We start from the raw sequence: 24913 nt of genomic DNA, 5'->3' as shown, positions 1-24913 counted from the left end.
GGGATTGGAACCTAGACCTCCAGACCTTCAGATTGTTTCTCAGGCCATCACCCTGAGATATTCTCTGCTTCCATGTAGTCCTAGAGCTCAACAGTAACTCTCAGCCACACCCTCCATTGCTCCCAGCCACTCCACACTTTTGCCACAGCATGAGATGCCCTGTCAGGAACCTATTTAAGAGTAGGCTAGACAGTGAGCCTCAGAAAGCTGGCATGTGTCCCCAGTGCCTCTCGTCTTTTCTTTGGATTACTCATCTATCCATCCCACTTAGTCTCTGGCCCAGGTAATCTGGAACACTGCAGTCATGGGGATGAGGGATATGTAAGTCTGGGGTTCCCATGGAGTCTGAAGCCAGGACTTTACCATGTACCTGTTCCTGCCCTCCCCAATGCCTTTAAGCTTCCATTTTCATTTGGTTCCCACCTGTATCTTCCTCCATGAACCAATCTGCCTTGGCAGCTGAAGCCATTTTCTGCTGCTCCACACAGAGCATTCTGTTCATATCCTTTCTCGATGATGTGCAGGCCTTGGTGAAACTTTGAGCTCACAGAATTTGTTTTCTTGGCCACCCAGTGCCACTTGATCAATATGCTGAAGTAGAGTTAAGGCATGAGAAACAAGTATACTGCTAACAGCAGTTACTTTCTGTTACCTACTGCTTGTCTGGCTCTGAAAGCTCATTGTCCTCCAAGCCTTAAAACAAACCTGAGTGGAAACAGACTCTGAAAGATTTAGTAACTTGTCCAAGCTAGTAAGTGGCCAAGCTAGAATTTCAGCCCTAGTCTGAAAAAGCAAGTACTCTGGCCATTTTTCTGAACTGTATCTCTGCAGGGTATAGATTTGATCTCCAAGAAGCTTTTTGCCTAAGTGGATGGATACGCCTTGCCTAAGAAACCACACATCAGAAGCGGCACTAACACGGATGCTGTGTTGGGGCAGAGGCAGGGAGGAAAGATCGGTTGCAGTGGATTTAAGGATAGTGAGAAAAAAGGTTTGTTTGCCCGGTGTAGCCTGGAAAAGGAGGGTGGGTCACCAATGGGACCAGTTCTGGATGCCATTCTAAACAGAATGGGTTTTCTCTTCCAGGCACTGGGAGATCTCTGAAGGTTTGTGAGCAGGAGAAAGTAACAGAATCATGATTGAGGACAATGCATTTGGTGTAAACTAAAGTGTCTCCTTGGGGTAGATGTTGATTAAGGGAGGGCTGATCACAGGCCAGAGAGAGTTCTATGTGTCCCAGGACAAAACAAAATGGCATCTACTTCCTGGGAAGTTTTACAAATGCATTGGAAGACTAACTGCCCCACTGTCGTTGAGGGATTACACTGGTAAAGCTACTGGATAGGACATGCTGCTATATTTTTCAGAAATATTTATAAAAGCTGCATTAAAACATGTAAAAATGCTTATATTAAAGTACAGTATATGACCACTATTCTATTTAATAGCAATAGTAACATTATCATCCATGGGGGAAAATTGGAAAACAAGCAAATACAATAAAATGTCAACAGTATTTGTGTTAATGTGATGAGACCCATGGGTGTTTTCTCCTTTTCGGCCACTTTCCTATATTTTCCCCAGTTTTCTCTAATGATAAACTTCTTTTTCTCTTTAAAAAAAAAAAAAAAAAACACCGTGCTGCCTTTTCTAAGTGTTATTTTGCCCTACGTACGTGGCAGGGGAGTTATGAGGAGTAAATGAGCAAATACACGCAAATTACCCAGCACGGTGCCTGGCATAAAATCGGCGCTCAATGAGTATGAATCGTGAAGGGTCTCCGGTCCCGCGTCCCAGCCTTTGAGGAGCCCGGACCCGCCAAGCAGGCTCCCGGCCCGGCCCGGAGGTCGATGCTTCGCGATAGTGCCCTGGCGGGTCCTGCCGACTCGGGGCCCGCGGGCCCCACGGCGCTACCCAGCCTGCGGACGTGGAGCACGGGCCGCACCGCCGCACACGCCCTGGGCATCTCTGCGCGACGTCGCGCGCACCCACGGCTCCGCCCCGTGACGTAACCCGGGGCGGGGTCGCCACCTCCGATTGGCCGGCGCGCTGTCACCACGTCGCGGGAAGCTGGCAGGGTGTGTGTCTGTGTGCGTGTGGGGTTTGCTTTGTCATTCGTACCCCCTGTGCGCGCTGACGCGGCCGGCCTGGCCGAGCTCTCCAGCATCCCCAGAAGGGTCCCCAGCGCTGTTCCTGGGATGCTTCCTTACATAATGACGCGACTGGCTGAAGCGCACGTCAGCGCAGACACCGCACATGCCGCAAACCCGGGCCTCCCGATTTCATACATTGCTAGACGAGAGCCTACAATGCCATGTCGTACGGTATGCTCTAGTAGGGATTACAATACAGTGAAACGCAACCCAATAATAATAAAGCATACCTTCGCAACAAGGCGTAATATAGGATGTTATATTTATAGGGCCTATTTATAAGCCTCTATTTAAATCTTTCTGATAGGCTCAGCCGCGGACCCAGACACCATAATGATTGGCGCATTCTTCTGTCCTTCAAAGAGGCGGGTTCTAGAGGCAGTTTTGCCTCAGCGGGCCCTGGGATTGGTCGACAGCGGTTTACCGGTGGCCTCGATTGGCCCCGCGGGCCGTCCATCGGAGCTGGGGAGGCGGGGCAGGCGGCTGGCTGGTGCTGGGCGGGCGGGCCCCGGAATTGTCATTTCTTTGTTTCCGAAGGCGGAGGAGGCTCCGAGCCCCCCCTCCCCGTGCCACCCCCTCCCCCCGGGTGCTGGCTCCATGTCTGTGTGACCGGCCCCAGGGGTAGAGTCCAGGCCCGACGCGGGGCGGGCCGGCGGCGGCGGCTGAGGTGAGAGACGGCGGCGGCGGCGCGGGCACCCGGCCCCCCAGCGGGAGGATGAAGCGGCGGAACGCCGACTGCAGTAAGCTCCGCCGCCCCCTAAAGCGGAACCGGATCACCGAGGGCATCTACGGCAGGTGAGCGGCTGCGCCCCCACTCCGCGAGCGCCGGCCCTGCGGTCCCCCGCCAGCTCGGAGGGGCCCGGCCCCGTTATGTAACCCCGACTAGGCCGCACTCCCGCCCCGGGGGCTCCCCTGAGGAGCGCTGGCCCGGGAGCAGCTGGCTGGCCCACCGGGGGTCCCCCCCGGGGGCGCGGGGCGTGGCGAGGGCTGGCCCGGCCTGGCCGGGTGGGGAGGGCGCGGCGGGCGCTAGCTGAGGGAGCCGCCGCGCCGCCGTTGGAAGCGCCGGGCCCGCCGGGGGGAGGGGCGGAGAGCCCCCCAACCAGCTCGGCGCTCCCAAGCATCCCGGCCGTGCCGCTGGGCCCAGCCAGAGGGCCGCTCCCGGGAGCCCTGACTTGCAGCCTCTGGCCCCCGAGCCCCCCGGTGGCTTGGGAGTTTGCCGGCCTGAGCCAGGAGGCGCGTGGACCACAGCGCGGGGGGTGGGGGAGGCTGACAAAGTTCAGAGCCCACTGTGGCCCCTCGTTCCCCCAAGCTGCCAGCAGAGTGGCCTGGAGCCATGCTGTCACTTCTTTCGCCTTCTACTTCCCATATGGGATCTCAAACTTGGCACCGAGGGCTGAAGCTGATACCCCCAAATCATGCCCTGTGGCCCTGCTCCAGACTCGAAAGGGTCTGATGACCAGTTTTTCAGCAAATACTGTTTTGACAATTCCAAGCAGATAGCTTGCTTTGAACGTTTTTAAAAAAGGATTTTCTCCAAACTCTCTTTTTTTTTTTATCCGCAAGAAAAGCAGTGTCCCTTTAAATAGAAGTTGAATTCAGTCCACCGGTAGAGAAAGACAACAGGTTCATGGGGCAACTTACTATCATAGCTTCCCCAAGTCGATTTGTGTACGACTGTTTTCTGGTTCTTCTCAGAATGTTAATTGTAAATGGTATTTGCCTTGATACAGATTTCGGTGGAGAGGTAATTAGTTTACAAAGGAGAATTCTCAGCATGTGGATATAGGCTTAATTGAGTCCTCATGGTGCTTTACAATTAGCTCTTCTAGCTGTGGGATTTCAAGAAATACGTGAGGTAGCTGATGACACCCAAGTTGTCTTAACATAACTGTACACCTTGCACATGCTCTTGTTTACAGATGTGGAATGATTGCTTTCCACAAGCAGCTGACTGTTGTAAACACTGGGGATTTTCTTCAAGTTTAAAAGCATTGAGAAGTCATAGTAAAAAGTTCTTAGGTATATTCTTATAAAATAAGCTATAGAGCATAGGAGTAATTCATTCATTCAATGGTTATATGTACTGTGTGCCAGGAACTCTTCTAATTAGTGAAGATAGAGCAGTGAATAAAACAGATTCGAATCTATGCTGAATCAATCAAACTTGACCATTTTAACTGAAACTGTAAAAGCAAACAATTTTTCCTACACATAGATGGAGGAAAGGTCTCTTAAATGCACGTTACGTATGCTACACATTCTTGAATTAAAGAAAGTTTTTCCCCCTTGGCTATTGAAAACTATTTGACCAACTTATCATTAATGGTAACATAAGAATAGGAAAGGGATATTAAACAGAGTTGGTAGACTTAGCACAACTGTGGCATTTGAATAGCTGCTATTTACAGTAACATAAGATGATGTACCTCCATTTATAGCAAGAAGATCGAGAGTTCCATATTGTTTACATGTTTTCTGCTGTATTTCAATTTCTCTTTGTACTTGAACAAATAGACCCAGTTTACAACCTGCGCCATAATAGCTACTCAAGTGTGAATCTATGTGAAGAAGTGAATTCATTGTTTAATGAAGATTTATCATCATTAAAAAGCCATCTGATGGCTTTTGAAATTTGAATTTATTACCCTAAAGGGTTAATTGTAAATACTCCATGCAAGTTATTCAGAGGTTCATCTGCAAAATTTTAAAAATCAACAGTGCATTAGCCTTAAATCTTCTTACACTTCTCTTTTGCATTCTTTAAGTTAAACGTTAATGAAAGACCTAAATGTATTTCTACCTGTCTTTCCTGGTTGGAGCATCATATATCAAATGAGCGTTTCAACTCACTTATCTGTTTCTTGGTTTATATTATGGAGTATTGGACTGAAGAACAAGATTTTTCCCCCCAATTCTGTTTTTAAAGAGATTTAGAAAAATTTCCTGTTATTTCTAAAGCAAATAGGATGAGTGGACTGATTATAAACTAAAATGCTTGAGGATTCATGAATATCAGATTTCTGGTGATCATCAAATTTAAGTCTATACTAAGTTGTTTTTCACACCATCTATTGCCCATTTTGTTTCTCAACAACATCTGGCTGATTTTGGATTCATTAAACAGAGAGCCTTGTTTTTTTCCTGGGGCCGTGTTGACAGTTTTGATAACCACTGTCTACTGTTTCATAGCCAAACCTTTCATGGACTTATTATTTTCATGTTCTCAGTCTGTACAACTTTCTGAGCCTTGGCATAGGAAGGAGGCAGCTGTGGTGAAAAGCGCACTGGACTGCAGGAATCAGGAGACCCAGGATCAGACTCGAAATACCAGCTCTGCTGCTTTAGGCAGACAGGGCATCCACAGCTTTAAGCCCCAGTTCTCCCATCTTCAAGTGAGTTTTGAGGACTAAAGGAGATATGTACAGTTTGTGAGATGCTTTATAAATCCTAGTGTAGTTTACAGATACTGTTTACCATGTTGTTACTATCACAGTTTAACATGTGTGGCTTATTTTTTAAGTAGGCAGGAAATACTGTAAGATTTGGTGCAACTGTAAACATAAGTTGAGGAGCCAAAACAAGGGGTCAGTTGCTGTTTGGTCTTGCTTTAAAAAATCCTGTTGTGGAGACACTTTTAAATCATGGGCTGCAGTCCAACAACTGTTGCTGAGGTGACTGTCAAATGATATCATTTATTGTGAGTATCATGGCTGTCTTGGAATTCTGTTTCAGGGCGAGATACAAGGAAAATTAATTTTAGGCATTATATTAATGTAATCTGCATTTATACCTATGAAACATCATTTGAAAATTGAAACATGCTATAGAAATATTTGAATCCAGTTAATAATTAAAAATAGGAGAAAGGAAATAGAAATAGTGATCTTTTCATCTTACTAGGGGCTAAAGTTCAATGTAGTTCTAAAAAAATCTGACCCAGCCCAGAGCCTGACACAGAGTAGACATTCAGTGTTCAATAAATGTTGAGTGAGTAAATTAATAAATAAATGAATATAAGCTAGTCCATTTCATTCATGAAGTGCCTACGTTGTTCAGGGAGTTGTGGAGGATACAGGATAACACATGGCTCATTGTCTTCAAGGGATTTACAGTCTAGTAGGCCGTAGTAATATCATCTTAAATTTGTACAGTGGTTTAGAGTTTCCAAAGAACTTTAAGTTCTGTTCAAGTAAAAATATTTTTGTTGTACTAAATTTTAGCTTACTGTTTTAGTGGTTCACCTGACACATTAACAGCTGTATTTTGCTCTGTGCTATTTTATGATAAAGTAGACAGTTGCCACTAAATGGGGGAATCTTTTCTATCTCAAATGAGATAGATATGAAAGTACTTTAAAAATTATGAACATAAGTTATTAAGTACCTAACTTTTGTATATCTAGGGTCCTTTGGTTTTCTGGACTGGGTTCTCTCCCAGTGTCTGCCTTGACACATGTGCACCAGACATTCCCAATAGTAATATCTCATTGCAGGCGTGATTTTCCAGGTGAGGTGAGGTTAGGGTACTATGTAGTTTTTAAAAGCCTTAAGGGGATTCTGTATGGTTTACCCCCACCTCTCACCCTACCATACTTTCCACTCCCTTCCCTCAGAGAATTACTGACTTTATAATACAAAAATGAGATAAGATGTAGTAAGTAGAAGAAGGAGGCAGAAACATTTGTGTTTAAAGTATACATATATTCCAAGTTTCTACAGTTAAATGGTTATTTATACAAGTAAATACAATACAAATTTTAAGTAAGATATATGTTTTAAGCTTCTGGAAATGATTTTATATCTGCGTTACTGGTAGCTGAAGGAAGCACCCCTTCACTGTGTATTTAAGACTGCTTCCTGTCTTCGTATACTGGATTCTGCTTGTAGTGCTGTGTGAAGCTTAGACAGTGCAGTATTGTACCTGTCATATTTTTGCAGCTTAATGCCTTAAAACTAGGACTAAGAACTCAGCACTGGTGTGTATGTTATTATTTCCCATTTTTATTTCAGAGAAAAATTCTCTGGTCCTTGGGGCTCCTCAAAAGTGACTTTTTAAAGTGATTAAATTTTACATTCTTCTCAACTTCCCAATTTCCTTTTTCAGACCCTTGTCTACATCTGATCTCCAGAGATTTCATTTGACTGCTTTTTCTGCCTCCTTAATGATGTTTTCTAAGTCTAGTTTTAGACTCCTTTGGGCTATGCTTATTAAAGTCACTGCAGGCTGTCATGACCCTTGGCTGCCTTGATTGTACATGTGTTCTGCAACTGAAACCCCAGATACCTGTGTTGCAACCTCATAGCCTAAAAGCATTTTGGTAATCTTGGTAGGCTTTAACAATCCTGGACCTGGCGCAAAAGTGACAGATTCTATATTGTTTTAGAGGAGTGTTGGGGAAGGAGAAATGGAAATGTTTTCATTAACCTGTGCAGTGAAGTATTTGTTAGCTAACCTCTTCTATTTGTGGTTTTCACAAAATACACTTTAAAAATTGGCCACACTGGGATGAAAAAGCACTTTCCTCCAACTTTCATTATGATTCTTCCTGTCTGAGCAGTCTTGGCAGTTTAGTTTCATTAGGTGTTTTGAAAATCCCTTTAAATTGCTGCTGGGTTGAGGAGGGGAACAGGAGAGAATGTGATTCACTTCACATTATTTGCTTAAAAGCTTCCTGTTTGATCAGTGATAGTCTCCTTTTTCTTCACATTGATTCCTCATGGCCCCACTTGAACCTCACTAGGTTTAGACTGACCTTAATGGTAGGTTTAACAAATAATTATTTTCATTTTCTTACTGGTTATATGCTTGTATATATCTCATGGACCCAGTCCGTGTTCTGTAAGCATTTATGTTCCTAGAATCTTTTTCTTTGGCCATGTCTCCCAGATCTCCCCACTGATACTGTCAACCCTTTGGGGTTTTATGTATATAAATGTGCACCTTGTTTTATTTGTTTCTAGGCTACCATCTTGTGGAGTTTGGAGGGCAAGTAGAAATTTCACAAACATAGTTAAGTGAAATACCGTAATTAGGTTACTTTTCTTCATAAAATTTAGTGTGCTCTTCAAATATACTGATTACTTTATTCCCAGGCTTACTAGATTTGGGCATAATTATTTTACTTGGCTCTTTCTCAAGAATTAAGTCCAGAAGAAAAATAAGTTGGCTGTCCAGCAAGCTGCATAAGTAGAAAGGTACATACAACAGTAGATACACACATCCCTGTTAGACTTTTTCCACTGTGAATTTCTTCAGATACTTAAGTAGTGACTTTTCAAAGCCTCTCACGTTGCATCTTGGCAATGGGAACTTGAAAAAAGTTAATCAACTTTTAGAGAATGTTGAGGCTTTGTATCTTTGATTTGGCATTTAACTGACATCAAATAATCTCAGCTGATGAGCCTTCCAAGGCACTTGTCATCCCTGGCCTTTGAAGACGTTCATAGTACTGACCTTGATTACTTTATATTTTTTTCTCTGCTGCCTTTAAGGATATGATATGCCCACTTTGAGTCATGGGATTGTGGTACCAAAAACAATGTATCCCTCACCCCATCTCCTGTTACCTTCTGTTTTTCAGAGCTTTTGCATTTAGTGATTAAAATGGTGTGACTGGTCCCCTTTTATTTATCTATTCGTATCACTGATGCATTTGAACTGTTTAGGACCAATTTCCCACCCAGCACAGAGGAGTGGTTAGAAATAATCTCATTCTGTTTTTTAATTATATTGTTACATTGTTCATCTTCAAAACACTTTTTTTTTTTTTTTTTTTTTGAGACAGGATCTCATTCTGTCGCCTAGGCTGGAGTGCAGCAGTGAGATCGCAGCTCACTGTATGCTTCATCTCCTGGGTTCAAGAGGTCCTCACACTTCAGCTGACCGAGTAGCTAGGCCCAAAGGAGTGTACTACCGTGCCTGGCCTTTTTTTTTTTTTTTTTTTTTGCGTTTTCATAAAGATGGAGTCTCGCCAAGTTGTATAGGCTGGTCTTGAACTCCTGGGATCAAGTGAGCCACTCACCTTGACCTCTCAAAGTGCTGGGATTATAGGCATGAGCCACGGCACCCACCCAACACTTTTAAAAACCAAATAAGTGGCTGAGTAGTAAAGTCAGTAGTTTGCCTATCTTGTAGCAAGAACGATTGAACATTAAAGAGAATGAATACTATGTTCATGTCCAAAATAAGGATTCCTGTCTCAGAAAAGAGAGGTACTGTCTGAGGCTTGAGTCTTCTTTCTCAGATGTAATAAGAATTTTTGGCCAGGTGTGATGGCTGTAACCCCAGCACTTTGAGAGGCTGAGGCAAGAGGATCACTTGAGTCCAGGAGTTCAAGACTAGCCTAGGTAACAGAGAGAGACCTCATCTCTACTAAAATTCAAAAAAATTAGCGGGGTGTGGTGTCACATTCTTGTAGTCCCAGCTACTCGGGAGGCTGAGGCGGGAGGATCATGTGAGCCCAGGAGTTTGAGGCTGCAGTGTGCCATGATCGTGTTACTACACTCCAGCCTGGGCAATAGAGCAAGACCCTGTGTCGAAAAGAGAATTGGCTGGGTGTGGTGGTTAATATAATCCCAAAGTGCTGATATTACAGGCATGAGCCACCACAACCAGCCCCCAGTTTAAAAGAAAAAAAAAAAAATCTAGAATGGAAATCGCTAAAAAAGATTTTCACAGTTTTGTGGTATAACATTTTTATAAAGGTCTGTATAGACCACAGAGATATCAAGGACAGGTATTGTAACCTAATGCAGGTGTGAGTTTTAGAATTTCTGTTTCAAGAATACTTTTAACAGTGTGGAGTCTATGGGGTTTAGGAAGGGGAGGAGTGAAGAAGCATAGGAGGGAGAGAAAAGAACTCACAGGCTCGAAAAAACCCTGTTAACATTATATAAACATTAGAAATTCATTTCATAAGGGAATCAAAATTATGCTTCATATAATTGATAGTAATAATCTGCTTAATCACACCTTATATTTGTATCATACTTGTAACTTTTCCAGATGTTTTCATATTAATTATCTCATTTTATCCTCACAAGTGTGAAATAGGCAGAGTAGTTATTGCCATTTTATAGGAAACAAACCTGAGGAATAGAGAACTAAAAAGCTGCAAGGCACGGTTGAAAGAGTACAGAAAGAGAAGTCAGGGGACTGCAGACAACAGTGTAAATTCTACGTGGAACACTATGTTGCTGCTAAAATGAATAAGGGAAATTTCTATATAAAGAAGTGGACATGACTGGGCCTGGTAGCTCACGCCTGTGTAATCCCAGCACTTTGGGAGGTCGAGGTGGGTGGATCACCTGAGGTCAGGAGTTCAAGACCAGCCTGGCCAACATGGCGAAACCCCATCTCTACTAAAAATACAAAAATTAGCTGGGCATGGTAGCATGAACCTGTAATCCCAGCTACTTGGGAGACCGAGGCAGGAGAACTGCTTGAACCTGGGAGGCAGAGGTTGCAGTGAGTCAAGATCGCGCCACTGCACTCCAGCCTGGGCGACAGAGTGAGACTGTCTCAAGAAAAATAAAATTAAAAAAAAAACTAAAAAGAAAAAAAATGGACATGTCAAACAGAAACCTGTTTTTGTTAAGAAACACATTTGTTTATATAGAAAAAACAAACTATATTTATGAATTATATAACAGCAGTCATCTTGGGGCAGGGCTACTAAGGGCTTTTATATTATTAAATATTATATGACCTTTTAAATAACAAGTATATGTTGCTTCTTTTTAACTTTTCATTTTGAAATAATTTTAGATTTAAACAGAAAAGTCACAAAAATAGTACAAAGTACTTACATCTTAGTGAAACGTACCTTATTTATTTATTTATTTATTTTTAAAGAAAGAAAAATAGCCAGGCATGGTGGCTCATGCCTGTCACCCTTGCTACTTGGGAGGCTAAGGTGGGAAGATTGCTTGAGCTCAGGAGGTTGGAGGTTGCAGTAAATTGTGATTGCACCACTGCGCTACAGCCTGGGAGACAGAGTAAGTCTGACAAAAATAAACAAACAAAAAAGGGCATATTTCACACAGTTAGATTTGTTGTTGCAGTGGCTGCACATGTACGTGTGTGTGTGTATAATTGACACTAGAAAGGTTCCCTTTGCAGTATGCAGAAGGCCTAGAATAGAAAAGAGAATTATGGAACAGATTGGTCTTCTCAGCCTGCTCCCCTTTTTTGAATTTTATACAAGGAGGTGCCTGCAGAATGCAGCAGTAGTTCTAGTTTATTTTATCTTAAGGCTCACACGCAACTTTCTATAGTTTTTTTTCTTGTCAAAATTTTTTTTTGTCTCTGGATCTCTTTACACTCTTAAAAATGATTGAGGCCGGACACTGTGGCTCACGCCTGTAATCCCAGCACTTTGGGAGGCCGAGACGGGTAGATCACCTGAGGTCGGGAGTTCGAGACCAGCCTGACCAACATAGAGAAACCCCGTCTCTACTAAAAATGCAAAATTAGCCAGGCACATGGTGGCACATGCCTGTAATCCCAGCTACTTGGGAGGCTGATGCAGGAGAATCACTTGAATCCGGGAGGCAGAGGTTGCGGTGAGCAGAGATCGCGCCATTGCATTGCAGCCTGGGCAACGAGCAAAACTCTGTCTCAAAAAAAAAAAAAAAAAAAAAAGATCGAGAACATCTCAGAGATTTGGTTTATATGGATTATATCTACCAATATTTACTGTATTAGAAGTTAAAACTGGCTTGGCTCATGCCTGTAATCCCAACATTTTGGGAGGTCAAAGTAGGAGGATTACTTGAGCCCAGGATCTTACTTTGTTGACCAACCTGTGCAACATAGCGACATCCCATCTCTACAAAAAAAAAAAAAAAGCACACCAAAAAATTAGCCAAGCATAGTGGCATGTGCCCGTAGTCCTAATTACTCTGGAGGCTGAAGTAGGAGGATCACTCGAGCCCAGGTTGAGGTTGAGGCTGCAGTGAGCTATGATTGTACCACTGCACTTCAGCCTGGGCAGCAAAGGAAGATCCCAATTCTGGGGGAAAAAGAGAAAGGAAGAAAAGAAAAGTTAAAACAGAAAAATTTAAAACATTAGTTCACTTAACAGTAACAATAAATTGCCGGGCACAGTGGCTCACGGCTGTAATCCCAGCACTTTGGGAGGCCAAGGCGGGTGGATCACCTGAGGTCAGGAGTTCAAGACCAGCCTGGCCAACATGGTGAAACCCCGTCTCTACTAAATACAAAAATTAGCCAGGCGTGGTGGTAGGCGCCTGTAATCCCAGCTACTTGAGAGGCTGACGTGGGAGAATCACTTGAACCTGGGAGGTAGAGGTTGCAGTGAGGCAAGATCGTGCCGTTGCACTCCAGCCTGGGCGACAGAGTGAGACTCCATCTCAAAAAAAAAAACAAAAGTGACCGGACGCGGTGGCTCACACCTGTAATCCCAGCACTTTGGGAGGCCGAGGCGGATGGATCGCGAAGTCAGGAGATCGAGACCATCCTGGTTAACATGGTGAAACCCCGTCTCTACTAAAAATGCAAAAAATTAGCCGGGCGTCATGGTGGGCGCCTGTAGTCCCAGCTACTTGAGAGGCTGAGGCAGGAGAATGGCGTGAACCCGGGAGGCGGAGCTTGCAGTGAGCTGAGATGGCACCACTGCACTCCAGCCTGGGCTACTGAGCGAGACTCCATCTAAAAAAAAAAAAAAAAGTAACAATAGCTTAATAAATTCGTGAGAAGACTGGTGTGGTTTTACATTTTTGCATAGCTCTTCAGTGTGTGGCTTACTAGAAGACACTTTGAGAACCACTGTTGTCATCAGAACCAGTGGCAGGTAGGCCAAGTGGAGTGATAGTCTGGCACCCAGAACAAGGCTTATTAAATTCGTTTCTTCATAGTGAAGAACATTCAGAACAGATGGGAGCAGGTTCATGGTAATCCTTCAGGCAGAAGCTGTATTGGTTATCTTGGTTGATGTTGCTTTCTCCAGACACCTTCCCAGTCGGTCACCTGTGTATCATCTTTCCCTCTATATTCATTGTAAGTATGTGCTTTGGTAAAAGTCCTACTGTCAGTCCTAAACACTTTTCTGCATTACAGATCATTCCTTCAACATTTTTTTTTTTTTTTTTTTGAGACGGAGTTTTGCTCTTGTTGCCCAGACTGGAGTGCAGTGGTATGATCTCGGCTTACTGTAACCTCTGCCTCCCGGGTTCAAGTGATTCTCCTGCTTCAGCCTCCAGAGTAGCTGGGATTACAGGCATCTGCCTGGCTAATTTTTTTTGTATTTTTTAATACAGACGGGGTTTCACCGTGTTGGCCAGCCTGGTCTCAAACTCCTGACTTCAGGTGATCCGCCCACCTCGGCCTCCCAAAGTGCTGGAATTGTACGTGTGAGCCACTGTCCCTGGCCTCAAAAAATATTTTTTGAGGAAAAAAAAATAGTTAAGCTCCTATAGTCAGAGTGCTGTGATGGGCACTAAGGAGATAAAGCAGAGAACAAAATGGGCAGCTCCTTTTTTCTTGTGGACTTTACATCCAAACAGCTAATTACACAAAATATTATTTAATTATCATTGTGATTCAATGTTCTTATAGTACAAGATGCTATGTAAGTATGCAATGGGGTCCTAGTCTTTACTTTGGGGTTAGGGCGGCTTTTTGTGAGGAAGTGATATTTGTACTGTGCCGAAGGATGAGTAGCAATGGAAGTGCTTCGTTTAGTTTTAATTGTACTTAGGCAGGGATCTTGGCTTTGACTCAGAAAGAAATGTAGAAAAATGGAAGAACTAACCCTGAACAGTTTGAATATTCCCAGTTAAGAGGAGGACAGTCAACAGTTTGGTGATAAGCACTGATTATCTGATTAGGGCATTGTCTTTTTTTCTGAGACATCCTGTAATTGAGTGGAAGTTCCATGACAATGAGAAATTTATATTATATACCAGTGCTTCTAAAACTTGATTGTATGCACAAGTAGCTTAGGGGTCTGGTTAAAATGCAGGCTTAGATTAAATAAGTCCTGAAATTCTGCTTTTCTCAAAAGCTCATATGTGACAGCGATTCTGCTATTCCAGAGACCAATACTTTGATTAGCAAATGGGCAGTATGAGACTTCAGGTAGAGTACAAGCCAGATAAGGGGCTGAATGAATGTTCTAGAGGTGATGTCCAGTAGAGAGAGGTATTGGATAACAGAAAAGATAAAGCAGTTTGGTCTAGGAAGTATCATGGCAGATACTGAATGCAAAAGGTGACTCACAGTTGCCTTTACCGAGAGGACAGGAAAGCTGGGATTGAGATGGATGGCTACTAGCAGAGCCAGTGAAATATTCCACAGACTCATTTCTGTAGTGAGCACCAAGTGAACTAAATGGCCATTAGTCTGCCTAGGGAAAAGGTCAGGTACTGAGGATTGATGGCCAGCTCGTGGTAATTGTGTGGGCTCTAGAAAATGATCTAGATGATAAGCAGCTAGAGATACTGGAAAAAAGGTGCACTTTACTTGGAATAAGAAGAATGTTGAATACTGCTTCTCATTAATCATAGATGATTAATCTATGGATGGAGAGTACAGCTAAATGGATTGAGGTAAAAAATGGTTGTAAATGGCAAAAGTAGGAATAGAATGGGGGGGAATCTTATAGTTAATATTCACTTTGATAGAGTCACTACCATTAAGCCTAACAATTGCATAAGACTTCTTAATTTCATTGGCACTCAGAATAGAAGCTTACAAGACCCTCAGAAGATGTTATTCATTTGCCCTTGTTTCAATATATTATTTTAGAAAATATCTTTTTGTTGCAGTTATGCTTTAAAATTTTGTTTAAGATACAGTATAGTTATTAGCAAATTTATTTGAATCAGAGAATCAAGGTAACATCAAATTAGCCATGAGTCATATAATGAACTGTGTATAAAAGTATTTTATATTTAATCATATTTTCTTCATGGTTTAAAAGAAATGTTTTAGAATGCCATGATGGCTTAAATCCCTGTCTAATAATCCTTTGGAATATCATCTCTTTAGATTTGGTAAAAATCTTATGACCTTCAGAATATGAAAGGAGAGGAATTAGGGCTTTTACTGTGATGAGCAGTCATTTTAGATTACTTGTCTTTTAACTTCTGTACATGTACCTACAGAAGGATGAGAGGCATGATTTACTGATAGAGAGGGCTAAGTGAATACTGAATCAGGCAGCTGTCTTAAACTTCCAAAACCTCTAAGACTAAAATGACTCAATAGAATTCAAGATCAGTCTTAGAGAAAGTCAGCTTTGTTAATTAGGTTATCTCTTGATTTTAGAGGCAGGCCTGCCTGAAATGAGAGCCAGAGGAAAGTTGAGGGTATGTTTGTAAAAGATCAAGTTTTATTAGATATCTGTATTTCTAAACCATGACTCAGTAAGAACTGGATGTCAAGGAACATCAAAGGTATGAAAGCAGTTGTTTGAAAAGAAATGTATCAAAAGGAACCCCGCCTTAAAGTTATGCAATTGAAAAAGAATAGTCACTAACAAAGATGGTAATTTTTGAACTGCCTTAGTTTTAAATGATTGAATTATTAAAAAGTACGTATTCAACAGGCTGCCATTCTTTGGATAATGCTATCTAAATAGTGAAGCGGAATGTTGCCATGGCAGGATCTGACTGGGATCTGACTGGGATCCTGCCATGCCTTGGGGGCATTTTGGGCAGAAAGCAATTGGTGGTACTCTTTCTTCTCCGCTTTGGGAATGGTAAGGGCTAGACCAGATGGGGTACCCTTCATGTCTCATTCAGCTACATTCCAGAGATAGCTCCGTAGGGAAAAGGATTAATCAGGAAAATGACTATATTTCCTTGCCCTTTTTTTTTTCTTTTAAGAGATGGGTTCTTGGCCAGGCACAGTGGCTCATGCCTGTAATCCCAGCACTTTGGGAGGCCAAGGTGGGCAGATCACTTGAGGTCAGGAGTTCGAGACCAGCCTGGCCAACATGGTGAAAACACGTCTCTACTAAAAAAATACAAAAATTAGCTGGGCATGGTGTGGTGGTGTGCACCTGTAGTCTCAGCTACTTGGGAGGCTGAGGCAGGAGGATCGCTCGAATCCGGGAAGTGGAGGTTGCAGTGAGCTGAGATCACGTCACCGCACTCCAGCCTGGGTGATAGAGTGAAACTTAGTCTCAAGAAAAAGAAAGAGATGGGGTCTCACTTTGTTGACCAGGCTGGACTTGAACACCTGGGCTCAAATGATCCTCCTACCTCAGCCTCCCAAATAGCTGGGACTACAGGTGCATGCCACTGCTTCTAGCTATGCCATTTAAAAAAAAAAAATCTGAAACCATGGTGGAGAGGCTGTTATTCCTTTTTCAAGATGTAGAAACAGTTCTAGACACAAGGAAAAAACCTCTTAGTTTTAAAGTCAAGCACCTTGGAAATCTAGTTTCAAACTAGATTTGTGCTCCCAAATACCTGCATGAGTCAGTTGTGTTTTTTGTTTGTTTTTGTTTTTGTTTTGAGACAGGATCTTGCTCTGTCACCCAGGCTGGAGTGCAGTGGCACAGTCATGGCTCACAGCAGCATGGACCTCCCAGGTTCAAGCAGTTCTACCTCAGCCTCCTGAGTAGCTGGGACTACAAGTGTGTGCCACCACACCTGGCTAATTTTTAAATTTTTTGTACAGATGGGGTCTCACTATGTTGCCCAGGCTGGTCTTGAACTCCTGGACACAAGCAACCCTCCCATCTTGGCCACCCAAAGTGTTGGAATTACAGGTATAAGCCACTGTGCCTGGCTCTCATTTGTTCTAGAATAAAATGTGCATTGCTCTCCACTAGGTCAGTTATGGATTTAATGAGTGAGAATTACGAGGGCTCTGTCTTCATCAGGCCAGCAGAACTCTAGTGAATTGAAACTAAAAGGTGGGACTTAGGATTCAAGACTGTGTTCTGGCCAGGCGCATACCTGAAATCCCAACACTTTGGAAGGGTGAGGCAGGTGGAGCCCAGGAGTTTGAGACCAGCCTGGGTAACATGGTGAGACCCTCATCTCTATAAAAAATTTAAAAAAAAAATAGCCAAATGAGGCACACGCCTTTATTACCACCTACTTGGGAAGCTGAGGTAGAAGGATTACTTGAGCCCAGGAGATTGAGGCTGCTGTGAGCTATGATCTTGCCACTGCACTTCATCCTGGGAGACAGCGCCAGACCCTGTCTCAAAAAAAAAAAAAAAAAAAAAAAGATTGTGTTCTTTTGTGATTTGCTTCAGGTTCCTTTACAGCAAACCTCTTAGTAGAAACTTACTATCAAACCTAAATAAGTTCTAAGGATAAATATTAGAAATCCACCTTAGATGACAAATTATGTATCACTGTGAATACTGTATCATTGAGGGTCACATGTTTCTGTTCTTGACATCTCTTACCTGAATGGCTTCAAAGGGCACAAAATAAATCCTCAATGCTGGATCCTGCTTTTTTCCCCTTTTTTCTTTTTTTCCTTTTCTTTTTATTATTTTACTTTTAAGTTCTTGCTTTTGTTTTTGTTTTTTCCTCCAAGTATGTCTTTTGTATCTTATTGGAATATATTTCAAAATTATTTATTAAAAATCTCAATTTTGTTGTTTTTTTATTTTTATTTTTATTTTTTTATTTTTTTTTTTGAGATGGAGTCTCGCTCTGTCGCCCAGGCTGGAGTGCAGTGGCCGGATCTCAGCTCACTGCAAGCTCTGCCTCCTGGGTTTACGCCATTCTCCTGCCTCAGCCTCCCGAGTAGCTGGGACTACAGGCGCCCGCCACCTCGCCCAGCTAGTTTTTTTGTATTTTTTTTTTTTTTTAGAGAGACGGGGTTTCACCGTGTTAGCCAGGATGGTCTCGATCTCCTGACCTCGTGATCCACCCGTCTCGGCCTCCCAAAGTGCTGGGATTACAGGCTTGAGCCACCGCGCCCGGCCTTGTTGTTTTTTTAAATGACTAACTTGATCACATCAGTATTGGAATGTTTGTATTTGTCCCAAGTGAAAGTGAATTTTAGGTATTTCCAATTTGTATATTGTGGAAAATATTTTTTAATACCTAAAGTTGACCTCTAGAATTGGCAGGATTAGGATCACAGAAATAGAGGCTTGTTAACAAGTAGAATCTAAAGACTTCTATTGTCCATTATGCAACTAATGAACTGGAAAATTGACCTATGGAGTATATGAAAAATAATATTTTTTTCTGTGTCCTTACCTTGTTTGACATACTGCAGTGGTTACATATGTGTCCTAACTGGCTTGTCTGAATGTTTCTGTTTAACACAAGTCCAGAGGGAACTGGGAACACACATTTACATATCAACTGGAGCATGGCTTAGATGTTTAAGGGTTTTTTTCTTTAATGTACATTTTTGTGCTTTCGCAGCCCTTGGTAGTGATTTAGCATCTGCTCCCTAAGTTTGTTTCTATTTGGGGAAGTCATTTGGTTTTTGTTTGGTTAATGCAGATGAATACTATATACAGAGGCAAGAGGAAAAAGGGGAAAAAAAAAGACAGAATTCTTTAGGCATGTAAGGATGTGCATCAAGAATTTCAAAGACTCTTCGAACAGATGTAGAGGGGTGGGGAAACAGCAAATTTGAAGCCTTTCAACTGTGACATTTTCTTCTAATGAAGAACAGCTTGAAAGCTGTAATTTTGAGAGTGTTGCAGTATTTTGAAGTCAGACACTTAGCACATTTTTAAAATAGTGGTGGGATTTAAATGGTTTTTTTCCATCTTAAGTGGAATTAAGCATTTTTGGCTATCATCTTATCTTGATAGTTTTGAGTCTGAGAATGAACACCAGAGAGCATTTAAAGTGCAGAGAGGCCATGGCAGCATCTCTTTTTTGTGCTTTATCTCCATTGTTTTCAAGATATGCGGAGGTATTTTTTTGTCGTTTTTAAACAGAAATAGTGAATTTTCTATTTCTAGTTATTCACAAATGACCTTAAATTAATTCGTTATTTTTATATTTTGCAGTACATTTTTATACCTGAAATTCCTGGTGGTGTGGGCACTTGTCCTCCTAGCCGATTTTGTCCTGGAGTTCAGATTTGAATATCTGTGGCCATTCTGGCTTTTCATCAGAAGCGTCTATGATTCCTTCAGATACCAGGGACTGGTATGTTTACTAATACATGTTTTCCGTGTGTGGGGACCGTTCAGCTATTTAAAATAGGTGTTATTAGCAATAGGTGACTATGTTAGGATTAGCTTATAGGGTCCATTAACTGAAATTGACCTCTAAACTATTTTGTCTAAACCCATTGATCAAATAGTTACATTTTCTCCTGCTGTCCCATTCCAGTGAAACAGAACAGTGGAGGAAGCAATAATTACTCAGTCATTTGGAGGGCGGCAACCTAGTCTGGGGGTGGCATATCCCCTCCCCTTCCATTTCCCGTTGCAACCAATAAAGGCCATTCCTACCTTTAAAAAAAAAAAATTGCTCAGTCCTGCTTTGAAGTGTTTGTGGGTTCCCTGTTGCTAGGTTAGTGATTGGATTTGAGTTAGAGTAGTGTTTCAAACGTTTTGGTCTCAGGGCCCCTTTTCACTCTTAAAAACTATTGAGGACTCCAGAGAGCCTTTGTTAATGTGGCTTATATCTGTCCAGATTTACTGTATTAGAAGTTAAAACTGAGAAAACTTTAAAATACATACTTATTAATTCACTTAAACATAATAGGCCCATTACATGTTAATAGAAATTACATTTTTAAGTGAAAAATAGCTATATTTTCTAAAACAAACAATATAGAACAGTGGCTTCATTTTTGTAAATCTCTTTAATATCTAGCTCAATGGAAGACACCTACATTCTCATATCTGCTTCTGAAGTCAGTCTGTTACTGTATCACATGTCATGTAACTTACAGAAAATTCCACCATATGCATGAGTGAGTGTAAAAAAGGCAGATAACATCTTAGTATTGTTATGAAAATAGTTTTAACCTCAAAGAGCCTTTGGAGGGATCTCAAAGATACCCCAGAAATCCCCAAACCACATTTAGACAGCTGCTAGATTGGAGCAAGCATAGGCCTGGGCTTGTTCCCTTGATTAATGTGTTAATTCTGTTGTGTTCTACAGCCACATCTTAAAACTATAACTCTCCCACCCAGGCCTGGTGCTTTGGTCAGAGCAAATCCATGCTTTAAAAAGATAGTTTCAGCTCATGTTCTATTGGCGATTGTGGTGTCCAGAGGAAAACTGCATTATTAAAATTACTATTAGGTTGGTGCAATTACTTTTGCCCCAATTACTTTTGCGCCAACCTAATAACATCAGTATATGTCTTACTAATATTATGGTTCATCTGTGCTCCAGAAAGCCTGTCTTTTAAGAATGAAGCTCTTTAGGAATGGTTTGTAAGGAGAGAGAAGACTTTTCTGTATTAAAATTCTAGTTTTTTCAGGGCTGGTGGTGGTTCACACCTGTAATCCCAGCACTTTGGGAGGCCAAGGCGGGCGGATCACAAGGTCAGGAGATTGAGACCATCCTGACTAACATGGTGAAACCCCGTCTCTACTAAAATTACAAAAAATTAGTTGGGTCTGGTGGCACGTGCCTATAGTCACAGCTACTCAGGAGGCTGAGGCAGGAGAATCACTTGAACCTGGGAGGTGGAAGTTGCAGAGAGCCAAGACTGCACCACCGCACTCCAACCGGGGTGACAGAGCGAGACTCTACCTCCCAAAAAAAAAAAAAAAAAAATTCTAGTTCTTTTAGGTAACCCACATTTATTTGGAATCCAAACGAATTCACTGTGGTCCCACCTCAGTTCATTCTGATCCAGTTCTTTTTCATGATTTGAGGACCATAAAGTAGTAGTATTCTTTAATGTTAAAGTAACCACTACTTTTTAATTTTATTTATTTTTTTTGAGACGGAGTCTCACTCTGTTGCCCAGGCTGGAGTGTGCAGCTGCGCAAGCTCCGCCTCCTGGGTCCATGCCGTTCTCCTGCCTTAGCCTCCTGAGTAGCTGGGACTACAGGCGCCTGCCACCTCACCTGGCTAAAGTTTTGTATTTTTAGTAGAGACGGGGTTTCACCATGTTAGCCAATATGGTCTCGATTTCCTGACCTCGTAATCCGCCCGCCTCTGCCTCCCAAAGTGCTGGGATTACAGGCATGAGCCATCGCACCCGGCCACCACTACTTTTCATATGGTTGATTTTAAATGTTTAAAATCTCCTTTTGTGAATTTGCTCTATAGTTACCAAGTTATCTCTTAGCAGTTTCAATAATTTTGTCCAACATACATTTAACAACATGTGGTTGAAAATAACAAGTTCTAAGATGTGTCTTTTATTTTGTTTTCTTTTTCCCTTTAGGCCTTCTCAGTATTTTTTGTTTGTGTAGCATTCACGTCAAATATAATATGCCTGCTGTTCATCCCCATACAGTGGCTTTTTTTTGCTGCTAGCACATATGTGTGGGTTCAGTACGTATGGCACACAGGTAAGTCTTAATGATTGCTTAGATGGATAGAAATCTTAGATTCAAATTTTTTAATGTGGTTATTTCTTTGGATACATTATTTAGAGTTGAGTTTAATGTGGACATTTTAAAGTTTTCTTAATAGATTATAATATACCTTCAAAAATATATATTTTTTTTCATTATTTGAATCAAAACTTTAAGTTGTTATGATTTGATATTTCAGTTACAGGCATTGCGGGTACCAACTCTCACTCTGAATATATCTTTTTTTAAAAAAATAGTTGGAGTGATTTCTATCTAGGTATACTTGAAGATAGCCATGTGCCAAAAAAGAAAAAAATGTTCATGGAGTTTCATCATTGAAAGGAATGTCATTTAGATGAATCCTTAATTTGGCACAAGAATCCCCACAGCATCCCTGGCACATGGTGGTTTTACCTGTCATGGAAAACCTACAGTAACAAGGAACTTACCTACCATTCCTGGTACCCTACTCTGTTTTTGGGAGGTATAAAATAAAGTTCTTCCTCATATTAGCCAGAATTTTCTTCCTTACATTTTGACCCAGTATGTCTTAACTGTTTTGGGGCTTGTTGATTCCTTTTAAAAAGATTCTATTTATTTATTTTTTTTAGGATGGGGTCTCACTATGTTGCCCAGGCTGGACTTGAACTCCTGGGCTCAAATGATCCTCCCACTTCAGCCTCCTAAGTATCAGGACTAAGCCACAGCTTGCTGATTTCTTAGAGGATCTAAAGAGGTTTTCCCAGAAAAATACAAGGGAATGTGTAAAACTTTTCCTTAAAATGTCAAGGGGGACAGGCGCAGTGGCTCACGCCTGTAATCCCAGCACTTTGGGAGGCCGAGGCAGGCAGATCACCTGAGGTCAGGAGTTTGAGACCAACGTGGCCAACATGGTGAAACCCTGTCTCTACTAAAAATACAAAAATTAGCTGGGTGTGGTGGTGCATACCTGTAATCCCAGCTACTCAGAAGGCTGAGGCAGGAGAATTGCTTGAACCTGGGAGGCAGAGGTGGCAGTTAGCCAAGATTGCACCACTGCACTCCAGCCTGGGTGACAGAGCGAGACTCCATCTCAAAAAACACAAAAGAAACAAAACAAAAAATATTAAGGGACCTACCAGACCATCCCCTCAATCTCAAACATTGAACCTCTGCATTAGAGCCACACTGAATGAATGTGATCTCCCATGTTAACATTTCTTTAGAGATTTAAAGACACTGTCATAACCTCTTAAGTCTTTTCTGTAGGCAAGAACATCTCTGGTTTCATCAGCTTTTCCTTAATATTTTAAGAGCTTTTACCCTCCTAGTCTGCCTACCTCAGTGGTTCGCTACACTGTTGCAGGTGTGTTCTGACTAGAGTAGATCTCCCTACTTCTTAGAGCTATACTTCTGTTACTTTAAACTAAGATCAGATGAGATACTTTGACAGCCTCAGCCCACTGTGAAAGCCAGAGTTTGGTATGCACTAGGATTTGAGGATTGGCTCTCAGAGTCAAACTTGTTTGCAAAGCTGCGTGAAACTTGATTCTTGGGCCCAGCTACAACCTTCAGGATTTTGACCAGAGAGGGAGCACCAAATAATAAAAGCTGTCTGGACCAACATTCATCCTCTTCTCAGAACTGCTGAGATGATGATGTTGGCCCATGTAGAAACACACAATTGAGCTCTGTTTTTTAAAGTATCTGCTATGAATGAGCATGCTTTTCTCCATGTTTTACACTCTTTCATATCTGACTTGATTTATAAGCTACTATGAAGGTTCTTCAGTCTGCTTTCCTCTAATTAAAGTGATTTTTCTTCCCACCAGTTTTTAATTTGTGTTTCCTTATCCTGGGCCTCAGTTTCGAGTGAGCTGCCTTTTATACTTGTCACTCTCCCTAGGTCTCAACTTCTCTGTTATATGAAGGTGGAGTAATCTAAATAATGGCTGAAGAATCTTCCACCTCAAATATTCTGTGACTCTGAGGAGCTGTGGCGATTTCTTAAATTTCTTTAGTAATATCTTAGTAGTGGAGAAGAAACTAACCATATAACTATTAATAGAACCTATTGGGAACTGGTTCAGTGGGTGACCCACAGGGCAGCAGTGTAGCTAAAGTCATAAAATACTACTGGCCCCTCTTTAGCCCTCGGCTCAGAAATGAATATTGGAATAGCTAAGTTATGAAATATGTTTTAATTTGGGATGACTAGTGCTTAAACAAATGAAACAAAAAACTGCTTTTATTGGGCTGACAAAGATGAGTGCAATTTCTATAACTTGGGGTAGTTTTTCTTACAGTTGTTAAAATTTAAAATTATTTGATGACAATATTAGGAATGGTTGATGAAATTACATATGATTACAAAGAATAATATTGTAGCATAAGCTTTTTTCCTGGTGGTTAAGAGGGAAAAAAACAGGATATAAAACTGTATGTACAATATGATTATTATACTTGCTCAAAAAACTTTCAATGTGATTTTGTTTATTTCATAGATGTAGAATACAGGTATTTTGTCTAATTTTTCTATTTTTTCTGTAATATGCTTATTGTGTTTTTTAACCTTGTAAATCAATATAGAGAATAGGGCAGATAAATATTTGAAAATGCATTTTGAAATGATTTTGAAAATGCATTGTCCTGTGTGTTCCTGTTTTTCCTCCTACGTTGTGAAAATACCTATTTTTGGGCTGGGCACAGTGACTCACACCTGCAGTCCCAGTACTTTGGGAGGCCAAGGCGGATGGATCATTTGAGTTCAGGAGTTCAAAACCAACCTGGCCGAAATGGCGAAACTCTTCTCTACTAAAAATACAAAAATTAGCCGGACATGCTGGCATGTGCCTGTAATCCCAGCTGCTCAGGAGGCTGAGGCAGGAAAATCGCCTGAATCCGGGAGGCGGAGGTTGCAGTGAAGTGAGATTGTGCCACTGCACTCCAGCCTGGGCGACAGAGCCAGACTCTGTCTCAAAAAAAAAAAAAGAAAGAAAGAAAAGGAAAAAAAGAAAATATCTGTTTTTGTTGTGTGAAATTCTTAAGAATGGTTGAGACCATTAGCTGGCTTCACAGAGCATCCAGTGTCAACTTCACTCAGGTACTAGGACTAAGGGAAGTTCTCCTCAGAAGCAGATTTAATACTGTCTCTGAACTTGGGCCCAGTTTGTTTAGACTCTGGGGTTTACTCTTCAACAAAATGAGGAGGTTAGACAAAATGATCTTCCTAGTTTCAAGATACTATGATTTTTCTTTAGTTTCATCCCAAAGATCCTTAGCAAAAAGTCACTAATTTTTTCCCGCTCGTGCCCATGTAGTCCACTTT

At 41.8% G+C, this 24913-nt stretch overlaps 2 protein-coding genes and 2 long non-coding RNA genes across 8 annotated transcripts in view; 2 read left to right on the top strand and 2 right to left on the bottom strand.

Annotated features, from left to right (window-relative positions):
• RHCE (Rh blood group, CcEe antigens) overlaps positions 1-1980 on the bottom strand; it is a 67665-nt gene extending 65685 nt beyond the window's left edge. For all 3 annotated transcript variants that reach the window (XR_013415106.1, XM_015131109.3, XM_077996671.1), the window contains exon 1: positions 1724-1980. Coding sequence is in view for 1 of the 3 variants with exons in the window: in XM_015131109.3 (XP_014986595.3) it covers positions 1724-1742 (19 nt within the window). In the remaining 2 variants the exon portion in view is untranslated. The remainder of the gene's footprint in view (positions 1-1723) is intronic.
• A 761-nt stretch (positions 1981-2741) lies between these two features.
• MACO1 (macoilin 1) overlaps positions 2742-24913 on the top strand; it is a 71280-nt gene continuing 49108 nt past the window's right edge. For 2 of the 3 annotated variants that reach the window (XR_003732180.2, XM_077997422.1), the window contains exons 1-3: positions 2742-2948; positions 19123-19264; positions 21474-21600. Coding sequence is in view for 2 of the 3 variants with exons in the window: in XM_077997422.1 (XP_077853548.1) it covers positions 2869-2948; positions 19123-19264; positions 21474-21600 (349 nt within the window). In the remaining variant the exon portion in view is untranslated. 3 annotated transcript variants of the gene reach the window in all.
• Positions 9076-10716, top strand: LOC144335184 (uncharacterized). The gene is made up of 2 exons (XR_013405771.1): positions 9076-9117; positions 9490-10716. It is a non-coding gene; the product is annotated as an uncharacterized LOC144335184 (long non-coding RNA).
• On the bottom strand, positions 13883-18649 carry LOC144335187 (uncharacterized). The gene is made up of 2 exons (XR_013405774.1): positions 18018-18649; positions 13883-15995 (listed from the first exon to the last, which is right to left on the bottom strand). It is a non-coding gene; the product is annotated as an uncharacterized LOC144335187 (long non-coding RNA).

The sequence above is a fragment of the Macaca mulatta genome, chromosome 1, assembly GCF_049350105.2.
Source record: "Macaca mulatta isolate MMU2019108-1 chromosome 1, T2T-MMU8v2.0, whole genome shotgun sequence".
Lineage (NCBI taxonomy): Eukaryota > Metazoa > Chordata > Mammalia > Primates > Cercopithecidae > Macaca > Macaca mulatta.
This window is presented reverse-complemented; position numbering and strand designations above follow the sequence as displayed.